The 27100-nt window shown below is 37.2% G+C and overlaps 1 protein-coding gene across 1 annotated transcript in view; it reads left to right on the forward strand.

Moving 5' to 3' along the window:
* The window catches only part of THSD7A (thrombospondin type 1 domain containing 7A), a 208828-nt gene that overhangs the window by 152605 nt on the left and 29123 nt on the right, over positions 1-27100 (forward strand). Inside the window, exons 13-16 of the mRNA XM_013941489.2 lie at positions 5176-5370; positions 9392-9655; positions 21854-22032; positions 26455-26460. Of these exons, the coding sequence (XP_013796943.2) occupies positions 5176-5370; positions 9392-9655; positions 21854-22032; positions 26455-26460 (644 nt within the window). The remainder of the gene's footprint in view (positions 1-5175; positions 5371-9391; positions 9656-21853; positions 22033-26454; positions 26461-27100) is intronic.

The raw sequence follows: 27100 nt of genomic DNA on the forward strand, positions 1-27100 counted from the left end.
GGTTTCAGCTAGAGTGTGCTCAGCGGTACAAAGGCTTTCTAGTTCTTAAAGCTGACATTTATTACCACATAGGTAACTTCAAAAGGTGTGCTCTGTGAGATGGGTTAATGTATAAAGGTTGAAACTGTGAACAATTTAAACAGGTGTACTTTCTGCTATGCTCGTATCTTACAAAATCTGTGACAGTAAACCTCGGTTTCTGTAAATTCTGAAGAAACTTGAAAATATGTTTCAAAAACATTTTGAAGCATATATAAAAGCCTAGGAAACTTGCTTACATATTAAAAGTAAGATTGGTTGGACTGAGTCCCAATCCTTGTAAAGAGGACATGTAACAGATGAAAAGACGTAGTGCCCAAACTGCACTAGCCTAATCAAGTCATGACAGCTACAGATGGATGAATGCACAGGGGAGGGCTGTCCCAGCGCCTGAAAAGAGATATACGACGGGACGTGCCGCCTGCAGTCCTTGCCACCATAAATCTGCCTGAGTTTTGTAAGAGGAACGGGATGAAAACTGTGAAAGCTGCCAGTATCCTCTGTAGCAAGAGGAAGGTTATTTATAAAAATTTAAGCAGAAGCTTAAAGTAACCTGGCTGCCAGAGAAAATATCTCCGAAAAGCTGCACTTAATGTAGCTGGGAATTGGCCGTTGTTAAAGATCTTCTGGTCCAGAGCACTCACTACTCTTTACGCTGGGAGGTGCATGGAGAGTCATCTGGAAAACATTGAAGCCGGGGAATTGGAGGATGTGTCCTGGGATCACTGTGAGTGCTGAGGAGGCCTCGCAGGATCACAGGAGACATGGGGCAGCTTGGAGGCAGCACTGGCAGCGAACTGCCCGGGCTTTCCTCTTGCTGTCGCTGGGCACAGCCGGCAGCCTCCTCCTCTGGGCAGCACTTCTGTCCTGGGGAGGTTTGCTCTTTGGCAGCTTCGTGCCCTCATGGAAACCACAAGAAAGAAGACAAAATCGTGAAGAAGGAGGGCTGCGTGACAGAATCATAAACTACTGTTTTAATGTAGTTAACACTGCTAACAGAGTGCCTTATTGTCCGCGTCGTGCTTTGGTCACTGCAAAAGACAACAGGCAGCTTCTGGTTTTGTACTAAACTAAGGATTTGGACAACAGTACTTGAAAGCAGAAGTTTTTACATGAGAAATGAAATTTTTGTTGACAAAAACACAAAATCTCCAGGCAGCTTTTCTCAGCAATAACACACTGGTATTCTCTTCGGCACATAAAGAACTCCCAGGTTTGCATTTTCACGAAGCAGTTGGTACAGGCTCCTTAACACGTTTGGTGAGAGAAATACTTCGTTGTGCAGTTGTCCAGTGTCCCACATAGGCAGAAAGAGACGCTGATGAAGTCCTAGCCTGGGCAGCATTGATATTAGGGGTAAGAAAAGTTAGAGAGTCCTGGACTAATTCTTGGCTTTCTAGAAATGAAACAGAATATTTCTGCTATTAGAAATATTTAACAAATGAAAAATAGTAGCACAAGTATGTTGTAAAACAAAGGATTTCAGAGCACTGTAATTTATAAAGTACTGTAATTTTTAGCTGTTGGCATCACTGAATCTCACATCTCAGTGAAATCTTGTTGAAGTATTTTATTGATGGGAACAACACTGGCAAGATTTTTATATAGGCATGCACTTAAAAAGCTTGTTCAAATATAGTCTCACTGTTTCATTATGCCAGCAACAAAATATATTAGCCTGAAGTCCCCTATGGGTTAGCTCAAGCAATGCTATCAGATAAAGCTTTAATTACATCAAAGTCCCTTGTCTAGAAAATTTAGACTGCTGTTTATTTCACACCTTTCTTTTGGGAGATACTAATTGCTAAAAACCAAAACAATTTCCTAAGTGAATTGTTTCTGTGTTAAATTTGATTTTTCTGTTAACTGTATTCTTGTGTTTTATGTTTTCACTTAACTATTACTTGTGCTTAATTCAGTAATAGAAGAACCACATTCTTTCCACTTACTGCTAATGTCTGCAATAAATATAATGTGGTTGTATAGGTAAAATAATCAGTCTGGCACTGCATGGCTTTATAGTAGTTGAAGACATTGCTCCTTATAGTGAGTTAATCACTGATCACAGCTGACTTCTACAGAATATAATTAAAGAACCATGGGTTTGATCAGAGACACAGGATGGTTTGCCTGAATGAGATTGTGTGTGGAAGACAGTAAATGATATTCTTAACACCTCCACTAACAGTAAGGGCATTGCAGATGTGAAAAAAAAAAAATCTACCTGGCCAAAATAATGTATTAATGGTATGTATACAGTTGTCAAAAATCCCTGCTTTAAATCATGGAAAAATAGCCATTCTTCTAGTGTTCACAAGGGGTGTAAACATTCAAATAGATACCTGAATCCATAGAATAACTATTGCAGAAGGGAATATAGAGTCAATCATTCAGGCCTTGTCAACTAGAGGTAATATGAATAATTATGGACAGGCACTGTGAAAATTAAGATTCAGGAATTGCTTTGGTATGCCAAGCTGTCCTTTAATAAGTGTTATTATTAAGGTGAAATATTTAGGTCTCAAGAATGCCATGTTTTCCTGCTTTGATTGCTACAGTGCAACTGACAGTTAATCTGGAAAAAAAAAATAAAGTGTTAATCCCAAGGGGAGCTTCTCACTTGGGTCTGCTTGATGTAAATTACGTGCACTATTATAATTCTGAAAAAATATATGACAGTTTGAATATCTGCTCACAGAGTAATGTTTAATAACCAAGAAAGATGAGGAGATGAATATTGGTTTTAGAAAAACTCAGTTTAGCTAGAAAGTATATTCTCCTATGGACAATGTTTATGGCCTATCAAAAGACTAGACAGAGACAGTTCTCTGAAAGGCAGTATTTAAAATGAGTGTTAAACTTTCAGAGGTGGTTATTAAAAGTTATTGGGTTAATATGTGGGCTATCATTTAGCCCTTGGCCCTTTTCACTGCTAAAAATGGTGGCCTATATTTCAGTGGCAGCACGCTTAAGTTAATGCAATTAGTCTTACTGATGCATGTGCATGCCAAGGTCAGCCTCAAGACAGAGGATTTCAGTTTGACCTCTGAATTTCCACGTGGCAGAGCTTGTCTGAACTCTGTTTTTATCTCTGGGCATCTGATGTATATTATGAGCAGGAAAGAGTCTCTCGGAAGAATGCAAAACCATAGCCTAGGCCTGCACTTGAAGGTACTGGTTTGACTTGTGTATTTCCGTAATATTTAGAGAAGTATAGAAGTCCTATAGTAGGTACAGTTAACATATTATTAGAATAGTTTTTGCAGAGATCTTCAATTTTCAGATGTTCAATTTTTCTCATTGAATCACTATAATTATATCTGAAGAAAGGGTTTTTTTCTTCTTAGAAGCTACACCAATAATAATAGGATTTGGTAGAATAATTGCATTAGACAATGTCCAGCTGGTCAGTCCACCAGTAAGCATAACTTAATGCAGTACTGAGCCTATTATAAACAGTGCTGGCAGTCCTGCTCCAAAGGGCAGTCAGGGATCAGGGAAGTTGTTTGCTTAGCATCTTTGGAAAAACAAAAATCCCTCCTATTCAATATGTTCTACCACAGGTGTGTGGCAAAACAAATCAGGTAGGACCTTTGGATATGTTTTAGTAGGCATGCAGATTTGAAAAAGAACGTCTGGATCATCAAGTTCAGCTTCCTACAATCATCATGAAGTAGACATTTTGTCTAGAACTGTCAGAAGAAAAACCTTTCTTTTTTTTTTTCCAGAAGTCATTGGTCATTAAACCCTTCCAATTACTTTACAACAATCTTGGGAAAAAAAATTTCTTTCCTCACATATTCTTCCTTCTTTTCCCCTTTTCTTACAGGCAGTTTTCTGTTTTATTTTGAAACTTTGCATTTAAACACTTTTTTCTCCAACAGTTGAACCTGATTATACCATAATAGTTGGATTAGTAGCATTTACTTTTTTTTTTCAATTCACAGGCCAATAAAACAATTATTGTCGGTACAATAGAAGTACTATGTTTAAATTATGGAGCAGAGTGCAATATAAAACATGATATTCCCTCAGGTGTAGAAAATGACATACTGTATTTGGATGCAATATTACTGCAACAATTGGTGATCCAAATTACTTTCACAGTCATTATGAGATACTGCATATACTGTGTACTGGCAGACACCAAGAAGCATAAATATGATTCCGTTGTGTAAAAAATACAACTAGAAGTTTCCAATCTTGTTACTGCATAATAAGTTCTTTGTTGTTTTTGGCTAGGAAATAAAATGAGATTTACTGGGGCTTGTGATTAAAATAAGAGATAAATAACAATGTTAAAAAAAAGGAAACTTATCCATGAGGAACAGTAATAGAACATTGTTAAAGACTGTACATCCTGATATTAATGAAACAGCCCTAGTTTTTGTAATAATCTAATGTTCCAGCAACTTTCTGTTGTGACATCTGAAGTTTTCTTAAGAAACCTTTTTTTTTTTTTTCTTATAAGTAAGAAGCTTTTGTTTAGGACATGGGTATTCTGTTAGAAAAAGTTGTGCCCCTATTTGTCGATACTCTACCCTGGCAAACATGCTTTGTTCTTCAATCCTTTGTTCAAGACTAAAAATTGCTAAAGCGTGTCAGACAGCAATACTGCTATGAGTAGCTAAACAGTCTGTGGTATCCAGAACTCAAATATGTTTCTGAATTTTATGTCTGTCCCTTCTCTAAAATCAATGCTACTGTTGCACATATTCAGCTTTATAGCTTATACACTATTCAGCTACTCAGATAACATCGCAAGTTTGTAATGGCTGAGTTATGGCCTGTCTCTGTAGGAAAAATGATAATATGAAAAGTGATATGATGCAGCAGGTATGGATAACACTGTGCAATCCCTTATAGTATTTGCAGTTGTCTTTAAGGTTTTTGTTCCTGCTAAGTATTGATAAAGAAAATAGTAATTTATACATAATCTCAAAAAGCCACTCAGAAATTTCAAGTGTATTCATTCAATTGTAAGATACAAGTGGTTACAAATGTAGGTTGTCATATCACACAGCTATTCTGGGCTTTCTATGCAATTTTGTGGCAGAAGATTGTTTGACTTACTAAATCGAGTAGGAACATTCATGAGTACCTGCTGAATTTAACTCCATCTTTTTTTGCTTCCAGCAATTACTTGTCGCAGGCAAGATGGAGGACAGGCTGACATCAGTGAGTGCCTTAAATATGCTGGCCCGTTACCGTCCTTAACACAGACATGCCAGATTCCTTGCCAAGACGATTGCCAGTTTACAAACTGGTCAAAGTTTTCTTCCTGTAATGGGGACTGCGGAGGAGTCAGGACCAGAAAACGCACTCTTGTTGGTAAGAATAATGAGAAAAATGTATATCTTTTATTAATTATTGCTACTGTTGTGATTAAAACGTGTTGTTCTGAGGTTCCACTGTCATGCTCTATATAGCATTAATGGGGTGAGAAAAAATCTCAACAAACTCCTGGCATACGTGTCAGACTCTTGATTATAGGGAGGAAAAGATCCCATGTTAATGGCTAAAGAGAAGAGCATATGAGGCCAGTGTTTCTTCCCAACTGACTACACACAGTAAACTGCAAAGTAGCCCGTTGCTTTTTGTGACAGGTAAGTCAACATTGTCTGTAGTTCCAGTGCGGGTGAAACATTTAAAGCATCATAATTGACCAACAGCCTGATCCAGAGTGTGAGGAGAAAACTAAATCTTTACCTGCATGTTTGTTGAGTCCCTCCATTATCATTTCTCCAAAAGGCGCGCAATTGGTGGTTACTCAATAGGTTTTCATAATTTGTTTATTCTGCAGTCTGCTTCCATGCACAATGAGGTTAGAAAGGCTGCTTTTTTATAGTCTATTATTTGTACAGTATTATGTTCTAAGGTTGCTCATTTGTGCTAAGCATATAACATATATAAAATGAGTCAGACCTTTGTGACTGCCCTCACTTAAGCAATTTTTCTGAGTTACAGGTTTGAATACTAAAACTATTCTTCAAAACTATTTTAATTTTTTGCTTTAATTTTATTTATCTGATAGTTTGCAGGCAGGTCTTGGACAATCTAGTGAACATTAAAGAAAACATAACTCACAGACACTAACTGATTAGTTTAATGGTGTAAAACCCCACAGACCTTGGAAGCTCCCACATGATGTGGATAGTAAGGCACTCCGAAAAATCCAGAACAAATTTTTCTTGTTCTGGAGAAGGAAGTCTGCTGAAATTTGCCACATCATTCGTAAAATCACTTTGAATCACAGACAAATGAGTTTAAATCTATTAAGATGAGAAACTAGATTCTAGATTTGGAAAACAGGTGAAGAAAAACAAAGTAGCAACAGCACCTATTAGTTGTTTGGACTTTGCTTGATTCGTATGAGTTTTCTCAGCTAAGAATTTAGGGGGCAGGTCTGCAATTTGTTTTGATTCCTCAGTGATTCCATAGACCAACTACATCTTACCAGTGTTCTTGCACCAGATTGAACTCTTCTTTGTAGGCAAAAGCTCCATATTCACTGAGGATGCCATTGAGGGTTTTGTGTAATGAAGAGCTTTGTAATTAATTTAATTAGAGTGTCAATTTGCTAATGAAGAATCGATTGTTAGCTTTTGGTATGCAGAGATGCTTTTAGAACATGACTTGTCATTGGCTTGCGCAGGCATTGGTGGCACCTCACTTTTCAGAAAGCCATTCATAAAATTCGGATGTGTGTTCCTAACAAACTAAATTTCTGACTCTAAGCATCTAAGTTATTGACCCACTTATTGTCTGTTAAATGCTTCCATATTAGGCAATACAATGTATTATGAACATACAGTAGAAACAAAATAAGCTGGAGCTACATCCCAATTATGGCTCTTCCTTACAGAAGCATAGGAGAAATTGGAGGTCTTTCATCTCCTTTCTCCTGATTGTATTAACGCAGTTCATAATCCTTTGACTGTGGAATCACAGAGAGTTCATATATATTGTCAAAATCTTGCCTGGAATAGAGATACACAATAAGATTTCTTTTGCTCAAAACCATTTGGACGTTTCTTTGCCCTTGGTATATTGTCAGGTTTGGAGTTCTATTTTCTTTGCTTTTGTTTTTTATGCTGAGCAGTAATTGGGGAAAAGCATGTTGTTGAAATTCCCCTGGAGCTTCTAATAAGAATTTGCAAACCTTATGAAAAACTGGATTTGCTTTTTTTGCTTTTGGTGACAGACTAATCAACAGTCATGCATCCTTAACTGGATCAGGTGTACTTACCCTACATTCCTCTTTCTCCTTTTGTCTGAAAGTCTTCGTGGCTATGCCCAGAGTCCCCTCTCGGGTGGCGCTTGGGTGCCTTGGAATTACGGCAGCACTCGGCTGCGTTTCAGCCTCTTGCTATAAATAGTCATTTCCAGTTTTGAGCTTTGGATTACTACTTTGACTTTTTAGCTGCAAAATCTTGAATGCCAAGTGTGTGATTAAGTGAGTCCTTTCCCTGCCTGAATATTCGTTCTCTCAGTTCTTCGTGCCTTCATCCAGCAGCTCTGATCCTGGTGTGAGGCAACATGTGGCTTAATTTTCTGCCTTATTTCTTAACACAGCTAAGCATGCTCTTTTGTGGGTGGCTTTTCTCTTCATTAGGTAGTCTTGTTCTGTCTTGTGACATTCTTATACTCTGTCTCCAGAACAGGACTGTCCTTTGAAACTTTCTGAGTTTTTTCCATTGCCATTAAATAGCAAAATCAAAAGTTTTTCCAAGGCTGCGCAAACCTTCACCACAAACTTTTCTTTGTTCCACACGATTGGCATCCCTCCATTTTGAAACACATTCTTTCTTCAACTTTTTTGTTTTAATCTGCTTCTTTATTTCTTCTGCGTGAAAGGAGAAGAAAAAACATGCTTTGTTCCTAAATTATAGGTGAAACCTTAGGAGTGAGAGCTGGCCTCTGCCGGAGCACGGTTTGCCAATTAGCCAGCATAGCCTGTTGTGGAGGAAGGCTAGCGAAGCGGGTGCCCATTAGCAGCGTCAGGAGGAGAGCAATAGGATACCAGCCCTACCCCCGCGCCATCCCCCTGTACATCAGAGCCGGGCACAGTGAATAATTCATGATCTTCAAAAAGACTCACTGCCACTGTCTTGTAACGCCAGGGAACTTTATGCCAGGTTGCTTCCACAAGGGAAAAAATCCCTGACTAACAATTTTTTGCTTTAAAAACAAAGCAAGAGGAGTCTGGGCTCGTACCACCGTATTAACGCTCTGAGGTACTGCCCTGGGCTGAGTTAAGCTACTTGTCAGGCTTGTTCAGGCTCTGTTTTTTCCTGCGGTGTGTTCTGGGTTACAGCGTGTTATCCAGGCTAATACCTAAAGCTAACTGGGGGTGAATTTATAGTTATTTGTAGGGAAAAGATGAGGAGGAAGAGGTGTATTTTTAGTATGCAGTTGTGTTACCAAAAGAAGGAGAAACTTTTCTTCATGAAGTACCTTGCTTCTATTTTAAACTAAGACAGTATATAAGAATGTAATCACTATCCTAAGGGTGCTGCAAAGTTATGTCTGGGGCTTTGTTTTGAAAAACAAGAAAAATAGTGCAGAATATTCATTTATAGTCTCATCAGAGTAACAAACATTTTTAAAACTACTTTTGCAAAGTCTCCTACAATAATGCATGCATTGTCTAATAGGGAAATATACCTAGGAAGGAAATTAGAGCAAATTTTACCAAAGAGAAAATCGTTGTTGGGCGGGAGGTGAGTGGACTCCAGTTGGGGAAGGAAAACAAGTTGCTAGAAGATACTTGAAACAAAAAGCTACTGGAGAAGCTTATTCCATTGGAGGGCAATAATGATAATAACAAATGGTACAATAACATGTAATGAAATTAAAGGATTTTGACATTTTGAAAGAATGCACTACTATAGCAAAGATGCATGTTACTTCCTTTAACTTGAGAAAGTTTTTTCTGTATAATGTGAGAGACATTATTTAGTGGACTGTATGTACACCAATGATGAAATAAAGGGTAAAGAGTATATTTTTTTAATTGCTAACATTTCCAAACTGGATGCCTAAGCTCTTTTATCTGAATTAAACATAAATATGTGGCTTTATCTTAAAAGATGTTGCTTTTGTGCAAACTGTAGGCATTCATTACCTTAGAAGTTCAAGTTATGAACGTAACTGATTGAATAAAGGTTAATGTAACCATTTTTAGGTATAGGTATTTAATTTCAAGCACCTACGTTTTCAAACTTTGGCCTTAGCTTTGTTTCCTTGGAGGTTTTATCTTGAAGTTACTGATGGCTAAATGAAATAGGGGCGGAAAGGGGGGGTTGTAAACTGATACAAACTTTCTAAAATAATTCTCTCTTCTTTCTAGGAAAAAGTAAGAAAAGGGATAAATGCAAAAATTCTCAGCTGTATCCTCTGATTGAGAATCAGTTTTGTCCTTGTGACAAATACAGTGCTCAGTCCGTGGGAAACTGGTCAGACTGTATACTACCAGAGGGTAAAGTGGAAGTATTACTGGGAATGAAAGTACAAGGAGACATTAAAGAATGTGGACAAGGCTACCGTTACCAGGCCATGGCATGCTACGATCAAAACAGTCGGCTTGTGGAAACATCACGATGCAATAGTCACGGTATTTAGAAACCTCCTTTCTTTCCTCTCTTTACTAATCTGCATTATTTCATTTAACATAACATTTTCATTTAACATTTAACATACAGGCAGAATTAGCAGATTAATATTTATTGCTTAGGCTGCTTTTTATCCCAAGATACTTTCAAACCCAGCACACATTTTATACACTTCTGAAAAGTAAGATTCTTCAAACATACAAAGTAAAGTTTATTTTTACTGATTGGTACAGTGCAATATTTAAAATCATGTAAAATGATAGTAAATTACCAGCAAGGTATTTTATTAGATAAAAGAAATCTTGTCATTTTTCCTGATAACTGCACCTGTGTATTGGAGAATAAAGCTATTTAGAAGGGTCAAAGCCTCAAAAAACAAAAAGGGACAGCACAGACTGCTGCAGCCTTTTGCAAAGGCTGAAATTATTTCCTTGAAATACAGACTCTTCAGGTAGCTATAATCTCCTTAAATAGCCTTATCTTTACCCTTTCCTCTTCAGCACTTTAATAGATATGTATTGATTTGAGTTCAATGCCACACACCACTTTTCTGTCTAGGTGTAATTCTCAGTGTCATGGGTAAAGGTATGTTGTTTAAAGACTTTACATTCTTTGTATTCACATTGCTCTTGGAGGGGACAATTTTCTTCATAAATGTTCTCCTTCCTAAAGTGGGTGCATCTATAGTGTTAGGACCAGAACTGGAACTTTCTGGCTTCAGTGAGCCAGAAATATGCTAATGTACATCACTGAAGCTTTTGTGTTCATTTGTTTTCCTGCTTGCAGAGCAAAATTGTATCTGAGCTACTGGTTATAAAGAGCTGCAGTTTAGTCTCATGCCATTAAAAGGTCAACTTAAGTTTAATTTGTATATGTATTTTAATTTATAAAGTTAAATTAAGATACTAGAAATGTCTTTTATTTACCTAGATGAAGTTAAAATAGCTAAGCAAAAAATTTGAATGACTGATGGGATTTTTAATTAGCACTATTAATTTCTGTTTAGAACTTTGCTTATGATAAATTCTAAACTGAATGCATCAAGCCAGACTCTGCACATCTTTGTGGGTAGATGGAAAAGTGATCATTAAGTTCAGTATCTCAGAGCAGAGCTGGCAGATAGTTGTGTGATGCATTTTCTCCCCTGATTATTTTTATTCAAAATCATTTTTGCTGTAAGTAAGTTATACTGAAAGATAAATATTAAACAACTAAAATTCTTATAACTAAATTTGAATAACAAAATTGGATTATTTTTTCAGATTACTGTTTTTTGTCTGTGTCTCACTTTGGAATGACTGAAAAATACCACCACTGTAAACTGTCAAGGGACAGGAAAACCCTTTCCCTTTCAAATCTGAGTGCTTCTAATGTTCTTTAATTATATTCTCAGCAGCTTGTGCTGGATATTGGTATCTGCAGAGAATTAAGCCAATTGCCTGTTTTTGTGCTTCTGTATATTCTAAAGAGGAGAGAGAGCAAGCACATACTGCACTTGTTTGGCCTGACCTGGACCATTTGCCACCTTTGTCATACCAGAAAATCCGGCTACTCCAATGCCCAGCAGCTGTGTGAGCACAGATCTGCCTGGGTCTGATAGCAGTCCCAAGGGAATTAGAAAGCTCTTCAGAAAGATAGTGGGGAAAGCTGAAAAGGAGCTGTGAAACAATCCTAATTGTTCAGGAAGCCACCGCTAGAAAACTGCAGAACTGAGATTTACTAATTTCCTATTCCTTGGGATGAGTTACTTTTTAACAGCATGTTTCACTTGTGACCATTGCCTGTAGCAAGGCAGTAACTGGTGGTCAATTTTCATTTTTGTCTGTGGTTTTCTCAGATTTGTGTGTGTGTTTGTTTGTTTAATTTATCAAGTAAAATCAAGAAAACCAGACCCCCATCACATGTTAGAAGCAACATTAAGCCTAGAGAGACCCTGGTCAATGTAAAGTGGAAAATAATAAAAGATCTGAATCCTTGGGAACTAATGGCCTAATACCAGTCATCATTGCCTTGAAGAGTAGGGACTGTCATGCTTTGTGTCAACAGCGAAGGGATGATAACACATGAGGGAAACAGAAATTGTCTATCCAAAAGCAAATTATAGGTGCTGTACATGGTAGGTAGCATGCTGCTTGAGGTAACTAGCAGAAAAAGGTGAGAACTGTTCCTTTGCCTAGAACAGGGCTGGATTTAGCAGCCTTCAAGCCTTGGTAATGCACTTTAAGAAATCAGTGCTTGCCACAGTTTTACAAAATGGGAAGTCACCTGAATATCTGCTTCCCCTTTCGCTCTAACTTCTTAATCCCAAAGAGAGGAAAAATGTAACTGACTCAGCATGCAGCATGAAACGATAGTGCTGAGATGCTTGTCTCTTCCAGACACCAAACTACATTGCAGAGGAATGCAGAATTCTTTTGAGATGTTACAGAACTCAGGTTTCCCACCACACATCCTTGGTTTGGCCTCTTTCTGCATGGCACACAGTGCCCTGCCTTTACTGCGTGCTTTCCTTGTTGCAGCAGTGATTGATGCCCATATTCAAGTATATTCCTTATTCATTATAAAACAATTGGAGCTCAATGTGTTCCTTTCTTCAGTAAGCTTAATAGTAGCAAACAGCTTAAACCAAAGCTTTCAAAATAAAATAAATAAATAAATAAGGAATTGCATGGCAAAGTATCAGAGAAATAAAAAAAGGAATAAAAAAATGGAAAAAGCATGTTCTCAACTGTCTTTGTTTATCCTGTTACAACTCTTCATGACAGTTATCCCAGAAGAAGTAATTTCCAATCTAATGGATTATCAGTGAATGTCCCCTACACTCTCAGTGACCGCAGTGAATAGTAATTCAGTGCAAAGCTACTGACAGAATATTGTTATACCTACTGTACCAAGAGCTACCATTAATATGCCATTAGCACTAGTAGGCTCCAGAGACAATCTTCCCAAAGTACAGTTCAGCATTGCTTTGTTTTGTTTTTCTTTCTACAGTTTCATCCCAATTTTCTAACTGACTTGAGGTCTCTTTTTGCTCTCTTGATTTGTGAGCCATTACTATATTTATTTCTGGTTGGGAAGCCTAAACCCTTTGGTGTTTTTTTATTTCTCTTTCTGTAAATCAATTTATTAAGGTTTCTGGTTCTTTGATTCCCCCCCCCCCATTTCATTACATCTTTTTGCTAGTGAAGCACATTAGACATCTATGTGTGTTTTCTCATCAGTTCCATTTGAGGAAGAGAGTATCTTTATCTTGGTCCAGGCATTGGCAGATGCAGCTTGGAATTGCGGTAGAACTAATTCTGCTTTCTTTGCACATTCTAGAACTGTTTGACAGAAATTTCAGGTGTACAGAAAATCAGGTATCTAAACTGACTTTAATGCTAAAGAATATGTCACTAAAATTATGGGGGTTTTTTCACTAGCTCTTCTAGAACAAGCGTCTCTTATTGATAAGTGTTGTACACACACATAATACAGATAATTTTTAAGGCTCACCTGATTTATTGTCTACCTTCAGCATTAACATTTTCCCAGGTTTAGCATACTTTTGCAGTTACGAAGGGGCTATAACAGATAAATTAGACGTTTCAATCTGATCTGAGTATATTTTTGCTGCCTTTTCTGAGTATCTGTTCTGTATTCATGCATTACATTCCAATGATTTTTTTTATTTTTCTCTACATGTATTAGCTGATGTTTTGCCAGTTAAATCTTATTTTATATCTTGCCAGTATTTATGATGTTTTTGTTGTTGTTTTCATGCCTTTGGTATACGGCAGTTTTCAGTTTGGCAACGTCTCCAGATTTCAGTGTGCTGCTTACTTTTGTCTTTAAGAACAAACAGAAAAGCTATATTATGGCAAATCAACAAGGGACTTCTGTGGTATCCCAATGGTTACCCCACCTGCTAGCAAATAAAAGTGCCTTGTAGCTTCCCATCAATCTCCTTTTAGCTTTTCAAGCTAAACCTGATAGGACTCATAATTCAAGCCTGCTTGGGATATTCTTGTAAATTCTAACAGAGTTGCTTATTTCCCTATAGAAATGATGGCATTGAATTTTTCACTGATTTTGTAACTGATCCAAAGAAAAAGAGTCAGTTTAGTCTGCTCTGTGATGTGTTTTCATCAGAAATCTGTTTTACTCTTGGTTCTTGTGAGTCTGTTATTTCTTTTTCAAATAGTACAGTATTTAATTGCAATTATATTGCAATTTTTATGAGATATAATTGCAAATTGTGCAAATTGCAGTATTGTGCAAATTAGCTTTGACTAGGAGAAGAGGTATCAAGGTCAGTATTTAAGGAAGATGTATCCTCTGTCTGTGCTCAACTTTTGCTTGAATTTTTGTTCTCATGGCACTGTGAAATCATGAGATATGATATAGGGAGGGTAATTGTACTTCTTCACCTTTGATAATATCCTATAAATTTGACAAGAGGAACAAACTAGAGACCCACCAATGCTATTAATATATCATGTGATATACTAAAATGCCACAAGAAATTCAGATTGTGAGACTGTCAACAATTTTATGTAAATACTGCCTTGCAAATTTATGAAGCTATGAATAGGTTTGTGTTGGAAGTCATGCTGTTCTGAGTGGGAGGAATCAGAAGAGAGATCTGCTCTGCAATGCCAAAACATTCTTAGCTGTTTGTTTTGTGAAAATTTATATGTTTATAATCACAATTCAGTTGACTTCTTCAGGAAAGAAACGATAAATAGAACAGGAGAATTAATACTTCAGAAGAATTAATACTTCAGACCAAACTCTTTTTGCTGCTTGACACATCTCATTTTCAGTAGATTCAAGAAGAGTTGACTAACACTTTCGCAGGCACTGAGGAGCTAAACGGATGGGTGCAACACAAAGAAGGCTCCTAAATTAGTAGACTCATAAGAGGATTCCTGTGATACTCTTTGAAATTTTGGGAGCAGTCATAAAATCCCAAGTACAAAGAGGTTTCAGAAACTTGGGAGTGGACAATAACTCTGAAGCAAGGAGAGGCAAAACATGGTTAAATAAATCTGTCGACACTGCAAGTTTAAGAAATGGCTTCAAGAATACTGTGGGGGCAGAGTCCTTCCAAACAAGGTCCTTAGTTTTCTGTTGCTTAAAAAGTACTTCAAAAAAATCCCAAACTAACAGCTGAAAATAGAGCCAAGTTTCCGCTGCAGAGTGACAAGGTCTTTTTTATGTTCTTTTTTTATCTCTGTTTTCAGTATTGTATATGCCTAATATTTCAACTTCTCATTCCAATATGTTTGGTTTTGAATTTGAGCTAAATCTAATGATAAAAGAGTTAGCATCATTCAGCAACTATTTGAAATATTCTGTTTTTGTTATTTTTCAGCCATACCAGGTCTGTGGTGTATGGACAAGGGCTAACAGCTGATACTATTGTCATCAGATGTGGTTATGCCAGCTAAAATGTTAAGTGACCTGTTTTTTATCCATTTGCCACAATGGAAGACATAAATTGCCCTTTCCCTGGTTTCAGCTTTTTTTCAGTACTACATAGGTAATTTCATTGGAGAAATACAAAAATCTACAGTTCACTTGATACTCAAGTGTTTTTTTTCCCCCGTTAGAAAAGCAGCAGTTGTTTTTTATAGCTTTATCCCTCTCCTCACTAGTATATGTGAATAATGACATGTGTCTGCCAACAATCTGTTTTAGCATCTTTGTTTTAAAAAAAAAAAAATTGAAATACAGAGTTTCTTCGTGGTCCCTTTAAGGTGTATATTGGAACCTTCATGACAACAAAATCAAAAGCAGGCCACTGTCATGCATATCAACTGTAATATTTACAATATTTAGGTTCTCTCCATCATATAGCAATTATGACCCAAATAAGTGGAGAGGTGGTTGTGTGTGTGTGTGTGTGTGTGTGTGTGTGTGTGTGTAGGCATGGCAGATATAGTAGCATGGCAGACAGATGTAACATTTTTATAAGGGTCATATTACCCTTCTTAATTCATGTCAGTTTGCTGTTATAACCTTAGGCACAGTCAACCAGTCCAGGATAGTTTGTCTGCTGCCTTATTAGTGTGAGATTATTTCCCCCTTTAGCATAATTAAATGAGATGCATTGATTTGTGCTGACTCTACAAAGCTCTCCATGGCTACAAGGCTTATGCGGAAGATTAGAGAGGAGTATCTGCGTATCAATGAATACTTTTACAACAGTAGCTGGGAGTATCTATGTGAATCGAGGAAATTTGTAGTTAATTGCTTATGTGTCTCAACGTAAAATCTCAAAGGTTATAAAAGTGTCTACATGGTCTAAGATGTCAGTTAGAACCTGCTGTGTCCACTCTTACTGGGACTTTTAAAAATCTTTTTCATTTTCAGTATTCTAACTTGAAGCAATGCAAATCTATCAACAAAAATAACAGAGCATAAAAATTAAATTGAGACTTTCTATCAAGTATAGGTTCTAAAGTAAATATATTTTCCATAGGAAAATCTAATCTAGTATGGTAGTAGGCTTAGGTTCCCAATTATTATTGCTATTAGGATACTTTGCTGTTTTGTATCTTGCATCTTTTCTAAGATTTTTTTATATGCAGGATTTCATACTTGTCTTCTTGTCTTCTCGTGTTTTCTCTTGGAAATATGCTATCTGTTACCCTTTATCACCCGTACTAGAATAAGCCTCTGCGTTATGGAGCCACCAGATCTGCTCTGTCAATAGGATGTCAGTCATAAGGAAGGCATTCATCAACCAAAAGACAATAGGAAGCCTCTGTTTAGTTCACCAGAGACAGAACTGCTGATGCAGAAGATGGTTAAGCATTAACAATTGCTCTCTGGTTCTGAGGCTTTGAAAGGTAATCCTGAAAATAAGAAAAAAGTCATACTGGAGTTCAATCTATCACTCCATGGCTAGGCAGAAGTATAACTAGCCTCAAAAATATATATATCTTCTGTAACAAGTGAAATGCAAATAGTTGTATTTTTCTTTGTCTTGGAAGATGAGACTCAAGAAGTTTATATTTCTCTGAAAAAAATCTGCATTAAAGAATATAAATCATTCTGACATTGCAGTTTCTTAGAAACATATCATGACACTTCATTCATGAAAGAAGGAGCACAACTCTGTCACTCTTAAAGACAAGAGAGTTCACTTAAACACCTCTTAAGATGTTAGTTATGTTTGCAGCCTTCAGCTCAAGTAGTGGGTCTGTTCTTACACATTGCAGGTGTAGTTCGTGGGGGGGAAAAAAAGGAATCTTTTATCCACCTGCTTATATCTTAACCTGTTTTCACTAGACAAAGTGTGAAGTCCTTTGAGTCCTCCATTATAAATTATCCATCACATCTGTTAATGACGTTGTTCTAATAGTCCAGATTTTAGAGCCAATTAGCAATGGGATGGTAAAGCTTTCCCTTTCAATACTGAGTTCAGTTCACACTCTTTGTGGCTGAAAGGCATTTGATAAATTGTGGTTCAGTGATAAAACTTCATTGATATTGTAGACATATTCTAGTTCATGGTAGACAACTGTCCATTCTACCAACCAGTGAAGTTTGGCTGATAGGAGCTGGAATAAGCAAGGTGGGATGGACCACAGCACTGGGAAAAGGAATAGGCCATCTCTTTCCAATTCCCTTCTGGACGCTGTGCAGGGAAGATGCTGTGTACCAGAGTATCCCAGGGTCTCGTCTCTTCAGCATCCCTCTCTGTATGTGTGTGATATAATTGTGTGATATTCCAGCATTTGAGCCCCTCTTTAGCTCTGAGATTATTTGGGGACAGACTGACTGCTACTTTAAGCTTTTGCAGTTTCTAACACAAGGGGCACCCTTTCAAAGATGATTAGATCAGAAGTGGAAACACGACTGAAACTGGAAAAAAGGCCCATTCATGTCCTGTTCATGTCAGAAACTATGTATCTACATCACCAGCCCATCACCAGAAATATTTACAGCATGGACAAAATTTGCAAATACAAGCACCTGAAATATAACAAAAAACAAGCAAAAAATTACTTTTCATTACTTTTGAGTAATGATTGCTGTGGACTTCTGGCAATTATCATCCTTAATCATCCTAAAAACATATGTTGACATCAGGCTCACAGAAATGTGTATGAGGTGATGACATGCTTCAGAGAAAAGTGGCATTAGAAGAGCAGTAAATTGAGTGGAATGAGTCATTTACAACAGGTTATTTATTTACTTCAGCCTTCTTTCTTAGCCAGAGAAATATCTGCAAGCAATTTGAAGTCTGCTTCTGCTTGCATTCCAGGGGAGTCCAGTGGCATAGCTAAACACTAAATTGACTGTGGAGTGAAGCTGAAATAGTGAGGTTGCCGAGAGGAAGAAAAGATGCCAAAGAATGAATATGCCAAAAGCATTTTAATCTCAGCTATAACTGGGGACTTGTCATTTTCATTCTACACGTTAATGACTTACAGAATCCAACTCATATCACAGTCTTTTTATCTCTTTCCTTGGTCTCTTATTTTTAGCTGGGAGAACATTCTTCATTCTCTGTCACTGTTTGGTCAGGAGATACCTGAGTACATCTTTAGGGCATTGCATTCTGTCTGTGCTATGTGAAGATACTGCTCTTGGCAGGATCACTATTTATTTTTTCTTCTTTCTTTGTTTTCTTTCCCTATGCAATATGTATCTCTGCAATTCTCTTGACTCTCTGTTCTGAGCCATTTATTTTCCTCTCCCCTCCCCCTGTCTATTTTCCCCTTTCCTCAATTCCCCGTCAGTGCCTCTTTTATCTTGTGTCCCTGCTGTTGTTTCCACTTTTGTCTCTTTGCCATGAAAACTAGCTTCACTCATTTCTTTTTCTTTCTCTTCTGTTTGAAGAATGCTTGGAAGCTGAGAAAGTCCCTTCTAGATCCCTTTATTCTGTTCATACTCTTCATCTGTTTTTTATTCAGTGTTGTACCAGTGATTAGGAGATTTTTATGCTTATCTTTCATCTCCCTTGATAATAAATATTTTTCTCTCTGCTGTCTAAAAATGTTCCACCTTTCCAGTAACTCCAAGCCTTCCTACCTTGTAGAGCTTCTTTTCTATACCCTCAGTGGTTGACTCCATTCTTGTTCTCTGTCTTTATGTGTCTTTTCCATTCTTGCTGTTCAGCCAGCTAATTATTACTCATGGAGGTTTGGGTGCTGATGGCAGCTTTTCTGAGGAAATAAGAATGAGGGAGCAGAGAGCCTCACAGGCCAGATATCCAGGAAACAGCATAGGAAAGAGCTGTATGGTGAGCAGAAGCTATCCCATTAAGCTTGTAGGATAAAGGACTTCATAGGATTGCAGTGCAGTATTTTTTTCATATAGAGCAGGTGGGAAACGTCAGCTGGCCCACTGCATCCTTTCCAAAATGTATTAACACAGGAGCAAGCTTGTATTTCACTGTTTTATGGCTCTTTTTAAGATTATATACCTGTAATAAGATGCGGTTTTATTGCATTCTGTGCTAAAGCAGTTGTAGTGACTGACTCAAACATGGATATTTCTTAGATTATATGAACAAAGATTCCTCTGGTGGTATGGTTTCATTTGATGTTTTATGGAATCACTTGAACTGTAGTTCAGTGTAATTAAAATGTTACATCTGACTTGAGTTTAATATAATTGATCTGATACCTCATCTGTTTGCAAGATTCTAAAAATTTTGTTAAGCTTTTTGGCCAGCATTATCTCAAAAAAAAATTTATTGCCCTATTTTGGATCAGCTGAGAGAAAAATAAAGGAAAAGAGGTGCTAATTTGGCAATCAGGTTACTTAAGTATGTTCCTCATAAGCTCCTTTTGGTAGGCCAGGAAGTGTTTCACTCCCTAGTTTTCTAGGTCCCATAATATTGTGATATCCTAGAGAAGACCTTTTTTTATGGCTGAGGAAGATGGAGAAGATCCCTTGGAGATGAATTAAGACAAAGTTAAAATACCTCAGAGGTTTATGGAAGACCTTAAAATAAAGTCTTCCTGAATCAACCTCCACTGATTGAACTGATCTAATTAATGGTGTACAATTTATTTAAAGCAATTTGAATTTGTTTCTTCCAGACATTAATTACAGAGGCAGAAACTTAACAAATACTAAATTGCATAACTGCATTAAAGTAGATAAATTTTAACTGCATTAAAGTAGATAAGTTTCTCCAGCAAAAAACTATTTAGAAGTTATGTGAAAGGAAATGCAGCATTTCAGGATGTCAAGCATATTCATAAAGAGTTGTAAAATCTTCAGATAGTTCTATCAAACAATAAATCTCACTAAATGTTTATTTTATCTTATTGTTTGGAGAGATGTTGTTTCTCTGAACTGTGTTGCTATTGTTACTGAATTTTCATTCAGTAATTTCTTAATCGTATGGGTGCACAGTTTTGTAGTGTGCCTAAAAGGGCTTGTTGAAAGCTCATTTCTGGTGCGGATATAATAGTTTGATATTTATTCAGTCAAAGTTCAGTGTAGGATGAGGCTTTGAGATCAAGTATATCTGATTTCTAAGACTAACTTGGAGATGTCAAGTAAGATGAAATATAATCAATCATCTTGCATGTACTACTGCAGGGCAACTATGTCACCACCTCTGACAGGCAGTGATATGATCTTCAGAAATATATTTTGTCTAAGAGTGTACCTTTTCATACGCTTTTATTGAGCTGATCAGTAAAATGGCAAGAAATAGTTAAACACGCTCATAATTCTATATAATAGACTTAGCCATTGAAAGGAGATATGTTTGGTGAAGATTGGTTCTGCAGTGCTCAAATTCAGGATGTGCTCTGTATATTTATTTAACTATTTAACACTTACAAACAGAAGAGACTTATATGGAATAAAACCAACATCTGAATTTAGAGGTAAAATACTCCTATTGTAAGTGTATGATTAAAAAAACCCCTAATGTTCTATGTGTTTAAAGCAAACTGATGGAAGCAGCTAGAAATAGTAAATAGAATTAAAATCTTTTAAGTGTTTTGTTTCTTTACATTGCATGTGATAGTTTGGTATTGGTTGCTTTCAAAAGAGGCAGAATAGTTTTCCTTACAATTCATGTACAAGTTAAAAACATAAAGCTGCTAATGTCAGAGCAGAGGAAAATGACAGCTATTGCTTTCAATATGCAGTGACAAAGAAAAAATATCACGATACATAAGAAACACATTTGAAACCAAGAATAGTAAGCTGTGCCGTTCATTTGAGAATGATCTTACTCACATATGTATTAATTTTAGAATGGTATTCATCAAATATTTTAGTTCACTGCTCTAATATGCACCAAGGGTTTTTTGTCTTTAAAGTCAACATTTGCCAACAGTAAATATTTTGTGGCTCTGACACGGCATAGTTTCTTGTCTTCTTTAGGGGAAGGAAAGGGGAGAGGAGAGTTCATATAGGCTCAGTTGTAGTAAAAATGTGGCAAAGGCAGGCTTTTTATTTGACATTTTATAGCTTCTGCTATAAATATTGACATAAATGACACACATTGTAAAGCTATGGCATATGTCGCTTTTGAAAGAAAGACATTTTCACTTTTTCATTGAATTAAAGCTTCATGTTACTCCCTGCGGACCATGTCCTACCCCTTTCCAACCTCTCAGGACCCATGACTTATCCAAACGAAACATCTGCTTTTCCATTCAGTGCAATTATTCAGTGTGCTGCTGAGGGCAGATGGTGGTTAATCGGCAGATCATTAATGTGGCAAACCACTCTCTCTTTCTAGCCTCTGAAAGGTCACAGGGTGTTAAGTTCCCTTGTTCCAGGCTGATAAGAAGCATATCTTTTGATTCAGTTAGATTTTTGATGTATTACTAACTGCAGTTGACTTACTTGATAAAATTATGGAGGGGCTTTTAATTAAACCTTTTTTTTTCAAAAAAATTGTTTCTGCAGCGTAAGAACGATGTGACAAGAGATCAGTTAGTGTCAGTTGCATCCTAGCTGTCAGCAAGTTGGAATGCTGAAATCTGGCGAGTGTGAATCCTAATCAGATAATAGTGAGGATGCTCAGCTGTTACTCTAACACAGTCTCCAGTTATCTGTGTCAATTCTCTGCAGAATTTAATTTAGCCCTAATGATGAAGAAATCTCTCTATTCACACAGTCCTGTCAAGTCAAACTTTGGACAATCTAAATGAAGTAGACAAGAGCTTCAGGAAGAAGTGGCAGAGTGACATGCTGAAGCGATTTCCCTTTCTTTTCCGTTCACTCAGGTTATATTGAGGAAGCCTGTATTATTCCATGTCCCTCAGACTGCAAGCTCAGCGAATGGTCCAACTGGTCCCGCTGTAGTAAATCCTGTGGGAGTGGGGTAAAGGTTCGGTCTAAATGGCTCCGTGAAAAACCCTACAATGGTGGAAGACCCTGTCCTAAGCTAGATCACGTCAATCAGGTAATTTTGTTTATATTTACATTATTGATATAGCTTTTTCAACGTCTCTAATAACCCACCTGTTTAATTGTATTGTTTCTTGATATAGAAAATGTGCATAAAAGGCAGATGCAGGTGGGAGAAGGAGTATATGTTGGTTTAAACTTCCTCAATCAATGCAGGATCTGCCTATGTTACTCAATCATCTGTGGGAGCTTAGCACATTATCTGAATTGTAAATTGAACAGAATAAAACATTCTTACATGAGATTGTGAAGACCATGTTTCTGAAGATCTTCTCATATAATGGGTAAAACGTGTCTTGTTACAGATGCCCAAAACGATAAGCTTCTCAGTGTCATTCCCCCAACCACCTTAGACCAAAAAAACAAATAAAAACTTCCCAGACACTCACAGTGTTGTCCCAGTGCCCCTTCCTGTGCATTAGTGAAGCCAGAACTTGCCGTTCGCGGTACACTTGCCGGTGGAACCAGGAATGCGCTGCTGGAGTGGGTCTCCAGTTGTTCCCACTAACCCCACTCGCTTTTCCATTACAGGGCAGTCTGGGCGCACAAAGTGGATGCTCTGCAAGTGAGACTTTACCGGAGGATGCGCTCCAAGGGCGCACCGGGAGTGCTCTCACCACTAATTTAGTCTGTGGAACCAAACTTAGCACTCGTCCAAATCAACCCCCTGAAGCACATACCCTGGGCGGACCCGGGCTCTGCCACGCTCAGCTGCTTCACTGCGCAGCTCTGGTTGGGGTGCCAGCACTGTGCACTGTAAACGTAACAGGCTTCAGGCTGCACCTAGTACTTGCAGGTGCCTTTCTTAGGGTCCAGACCCTTTCTTAGGGTCCAAAAAAGCAGCTCAACTTGTCTTAAAACGTTTCTGCCAGCAAATTAGAAAATGGGTGTAAAGGCACAGCTCTGAAAAGAGGAAACCTCCTGGTAAGAGTTTATGCAATGCCTTTTGTGCCTCCCAGGCAGGCCTGTCAGTAGCCTTTTGGTTTCCTCGGAGAGTTCTAGAAAGAAAACCTACCTTTTCAATTAACTTATGCTCTTCAGAGCTGATTTATATTCATATTACTGTTGAATTTAATTTGCTCTGCAGAGGCATGTTAAATAACCGCATAGTCTTCTCTGTAAATATTCAAAGGTAGAAAAAAAAATGCTGTCAATTTACATTTGAATAAAATGCATGTATTTAATATTATCCTATTGACATTTTGCTAGCACAGAGTGAAATAGCTTGTTGATCTAATTTTCTACTTTAGGGAATGTAATTAGTTCTAATTTAGAAAATAATAAGTGTTAAAGTGCAGCTAATAAACTAAGTTTGTAATCTACTTTAACAAAATGCAAACTAGAAAGATTCTAGTTGGATTTGGGTCAGCGTTTAAAACCGTTTTAAATTAGGAGGAATGTGTTTCAATAGGAGCAAATTATAGTTTAAACAAATTTTTTTTTTCCTTCTTTAATATTCATGTGGTACATAACAGCCTCTTCTTTTTCTTTATGAAAGGTGATTCCACTAGGGTTTTATTGGCCTCTTATATGCAGTACCATTGCCCTCTACTGGTACTTTGACTAGAATTTGATTTGTTGCAATGTTATATAGCACTTGCCAAGTCACAGTAATAATAAGAAAGATCATCATAAAAATAATTACTTTAAAAATAAAATTGAAATGTAGTACTTTATGAGAAGGGGGTTCTACAGATGAGATAGGAATGTCAAAAAATTTAGAGGCTGTATCTTTTAATCTTAAATACACTCACTGTAAATTCTTAAATTAGGAAATTTAAGAAACCTACTCTGTGACAATGACCAAGGAGTTGTGGATTAATTAATTAATCTAAATCTGATCCACCATTCATTCAGCTGGAAAACCTAGTCATTACTGACACTTCAGAATATTTATTTCAACTATTAAATATAATTAGTTTTACTTCTTATTTAATACCTCTCTATGTATAATATGAGCCTATTTATACACATACAAAACCTAATGGCTAGGCTGGGTCTTTGGCGCCCTCAAGTATGTGGGAGATGATGTACAGAGGGGCTGTGCTGTAATCAGAGAGCTAGAAAGGATGACCTCTGAGGCAAGACTGCAGCATATTGTCGAGCCCATGGCAGGGATGATGGGAGGGAGCGTGCTAGCAGTGTGCTAGCATGTACATAAAGGCTGTTGCAAAGAAGGAGGAAATAATCCATTTTCCTTGGCCATCATGGATAGGATAAAAAGCAGTAGGCTTATACTGCTGCAACCAGATTTGGTTAAGCCTTAGGAAAACTTTCTAACGGGAAGGGCAGTGAAACATTGGAATAAAGTGCTTAAGATGTCAGTGGAGTTTAAGAGCAGGTTGCTCAGCATCTGCCAGGGCTGACATGTATGACTGTCTGTGCTTTGGAGGGGTACCGAATTCAGTGGGTGCTGATGTCCCATCCAGCCTGTTTTTGGCCATTCCTCCGTTCCCCGCTGGGCAGTGCTTGCCAGGGGGCTCCCGGCCTCACGCCCGCTGAACGCGCCCTGCTCAGTGCACCCTGCTCATGACCCACTGCCCTGAGCTGAAAGTCATCACCGCTTCAAGCAAGTAGCAAACCTTGGGAATCAAGGCACACTGGAAGTCATGCTCTTTCACTGCAGCCAAGCCGGGGTGACTGCGCTCCATGAAAGTGTGCCTGTTTTCAATCACAGATGGTATTTTTAATGTAAATGATTTCTAAATAGCTCATACAAGCCTAAAAGGAGGAAGCCATAATTTTAATCACTTCATAAACTGTTTTTCTCATTCTTCCCTTTCTAAATTATCATCTTTCTGGCTTAAAATCGTGTCCTTATTTTTACTTGACTGTCATAGCTCCACTTTTTGTATATTGGCAGATGTATATACACAGAAAATTCACAATGAAAATCATATGCAAATGGCAAGCTCTTGAATACTGTAAGAGGGGAACTTTGTTGACATTAACTTCAAAGAGTTGTTCTCTTTTCCATCTAGATAATTGGAAAATAAATATACCTTTACTGCTACAATGTGGGTTTGCAGCTCATGATACTAGAATCTGATTTATTATAAAATTGCATTAATGGTCTTCAGAGGATTTCAATTGAAGAGGCTAATCTGAGATATTGTTAGATAAATAAGAGCATTCCTGTCCTGATCAGCTCCAGGCATTATTTTTTTCTGTACCTACCTAGCTAGAAATGAAATCTTTGTTATACTCAACTATAATGGCCTGCGATCATAGTTACAGAAAATGCCAGTAGTGTCAAGAGAATATCACCAAACAAATACAATACCATACAGAGTTTTGCTTTGGCTTTCTGGCAAGATATCCCATTTTTCTGTTACTGGAAAAGCTGTTGAATATGGAGGTTTTACATATTTCTTCTGATGCCAACCAGAGTGAGTCATATAGAGATATTCCACTAAATTATAGCCTCCCTATTCTCATTTTGGAAATCCTGGACAAGAATAAATGTGCATGCCATGTCCCATGTGACTACAGGCTGCACAGTGAGTCCAGTTCCTTGCTCAAAATGAGTTTACACCACCTATCATCACATCTAACTTAATGCTTATGTAGCTCAAAGAAGGCCAAAATGTCCTGACTACACTGGATTTGTTGTGCCAGCTGCATAGTGATCTATCAAATTCACTCCATATTCATTGTTCAGGGCATCTTTTTTGTGAAGGATGGTCTTTTGTTGCAGGTTAACTGATAAAATACCAAACCATCAGCCCTCTTTTTCTACTCAAACAGTGTTGCTGGAAAGAAGTCAAGGACTTGTTAAGGACAATGTTTTAGATTCTCTTTAAATATCAGTTGTGCTAACTGGATACTCAGAATGATATATCAAGTTAGCCGGTATAAAATACTTTTGAGGCAACAGGCTTTAAGTAATCTATGCATAATTAAGATACTCAGTGAAAGACTTGAGAACTTCAGAAGGATGAGAACCGCACGTTACTTTTATTCCCTTGCACCTATTGCACATAATGCTATCAAAACACCTTTAATTAAAAGAGAAGTCGAGTATCTTCTCCAAAAACAGGGTTGTCTCTCATCACAGGGAAGCTGGATTCCTCACTTAGTGAAGAGTCAATGCTCGTTATAGGCAAAGAAGGAAAATAGTTTTGTCATGTACCAGGGAATATCTGAGAAAGAGGCTAACTTCTTTACAATCACTTCCCACTAGTTGTGTTTTATAAACTTTATTTTCTTCTAAGGGCAAAATTCTCACAAAGAATGCCTCATGATAGTAAGAGAGATGCAAGAGGAAAAATTTGATGCCTTTTGTTGGCAGAAGTCACAGAATATTGTTTGTAATAAAAACTGAATGAATGCCATTTAAATACCTATGCTTTACTCTAATCATTCTTTCTTTTTATCTTTGGCTTTTCTTTTCGGTTCATGAAAATACTTTCTTCAGGCTCAGGTAAGAGTTTCTAAAATAGAGAGATAACCTTAACATGTGCTTCCTGATTACATTGTCTGCCCTTTTTTGTAATGTATCTTAAAGAAATGTATGGAACACTATATAATTTACTATATAAAACAATATTTCAAATCTATATTCAAATCTAGGCCTGATAATAATGCCATTATGCAAATTATATTAGAATGATTTTAAGTATCCACAATTAAAAATATTTTAATGTAAATAAAGCAGTATATGTCAGTATAATTTACACTGAGCTCATCTGTCTTTAGAAATACCAAAAACCCTGTGACTAATAACAGTAGGATGGAATAGTTGAGGGGAGATTTGAAGTATAAAAGTATAGTTTTTGGACCATTTTTCCAAAAGGTATATCAGACACTTAGCCCAGGTTAAAGATTTTGTATGTCAGTCATGGTGGTGTTATCAGTGGAAATGGTATGGCAAGGGCTTAGTGATAGAGAAAAGAAGGGAATCTCTCATTAGATGTCTTAGCTTCTGATTTTTTTTTTATTCCTGTAGTTTTGCATCAAATATTTTATCTGTATTATTGCTACAACCTCTTCGTCAGCAACTTCTATAGACATCAGATTATCACTGGTTTCTCTTATCAAAAAGAGCAGTAGCGATACTTTTG

Source organism: Apteryx mantelli, chromosome 2 (assembly GCF_036417845.1).
Source record: "Apteryx mantelli isolate bAptMan1 chromosome 2, bAptMan1.hap1, whole genome shotgun sequence".
NCBI lineage: Eukaryota > Metazoa > Chordata > Aves > Apterygiformes > Apterygidae > Apteryx > Apteryx mantelli.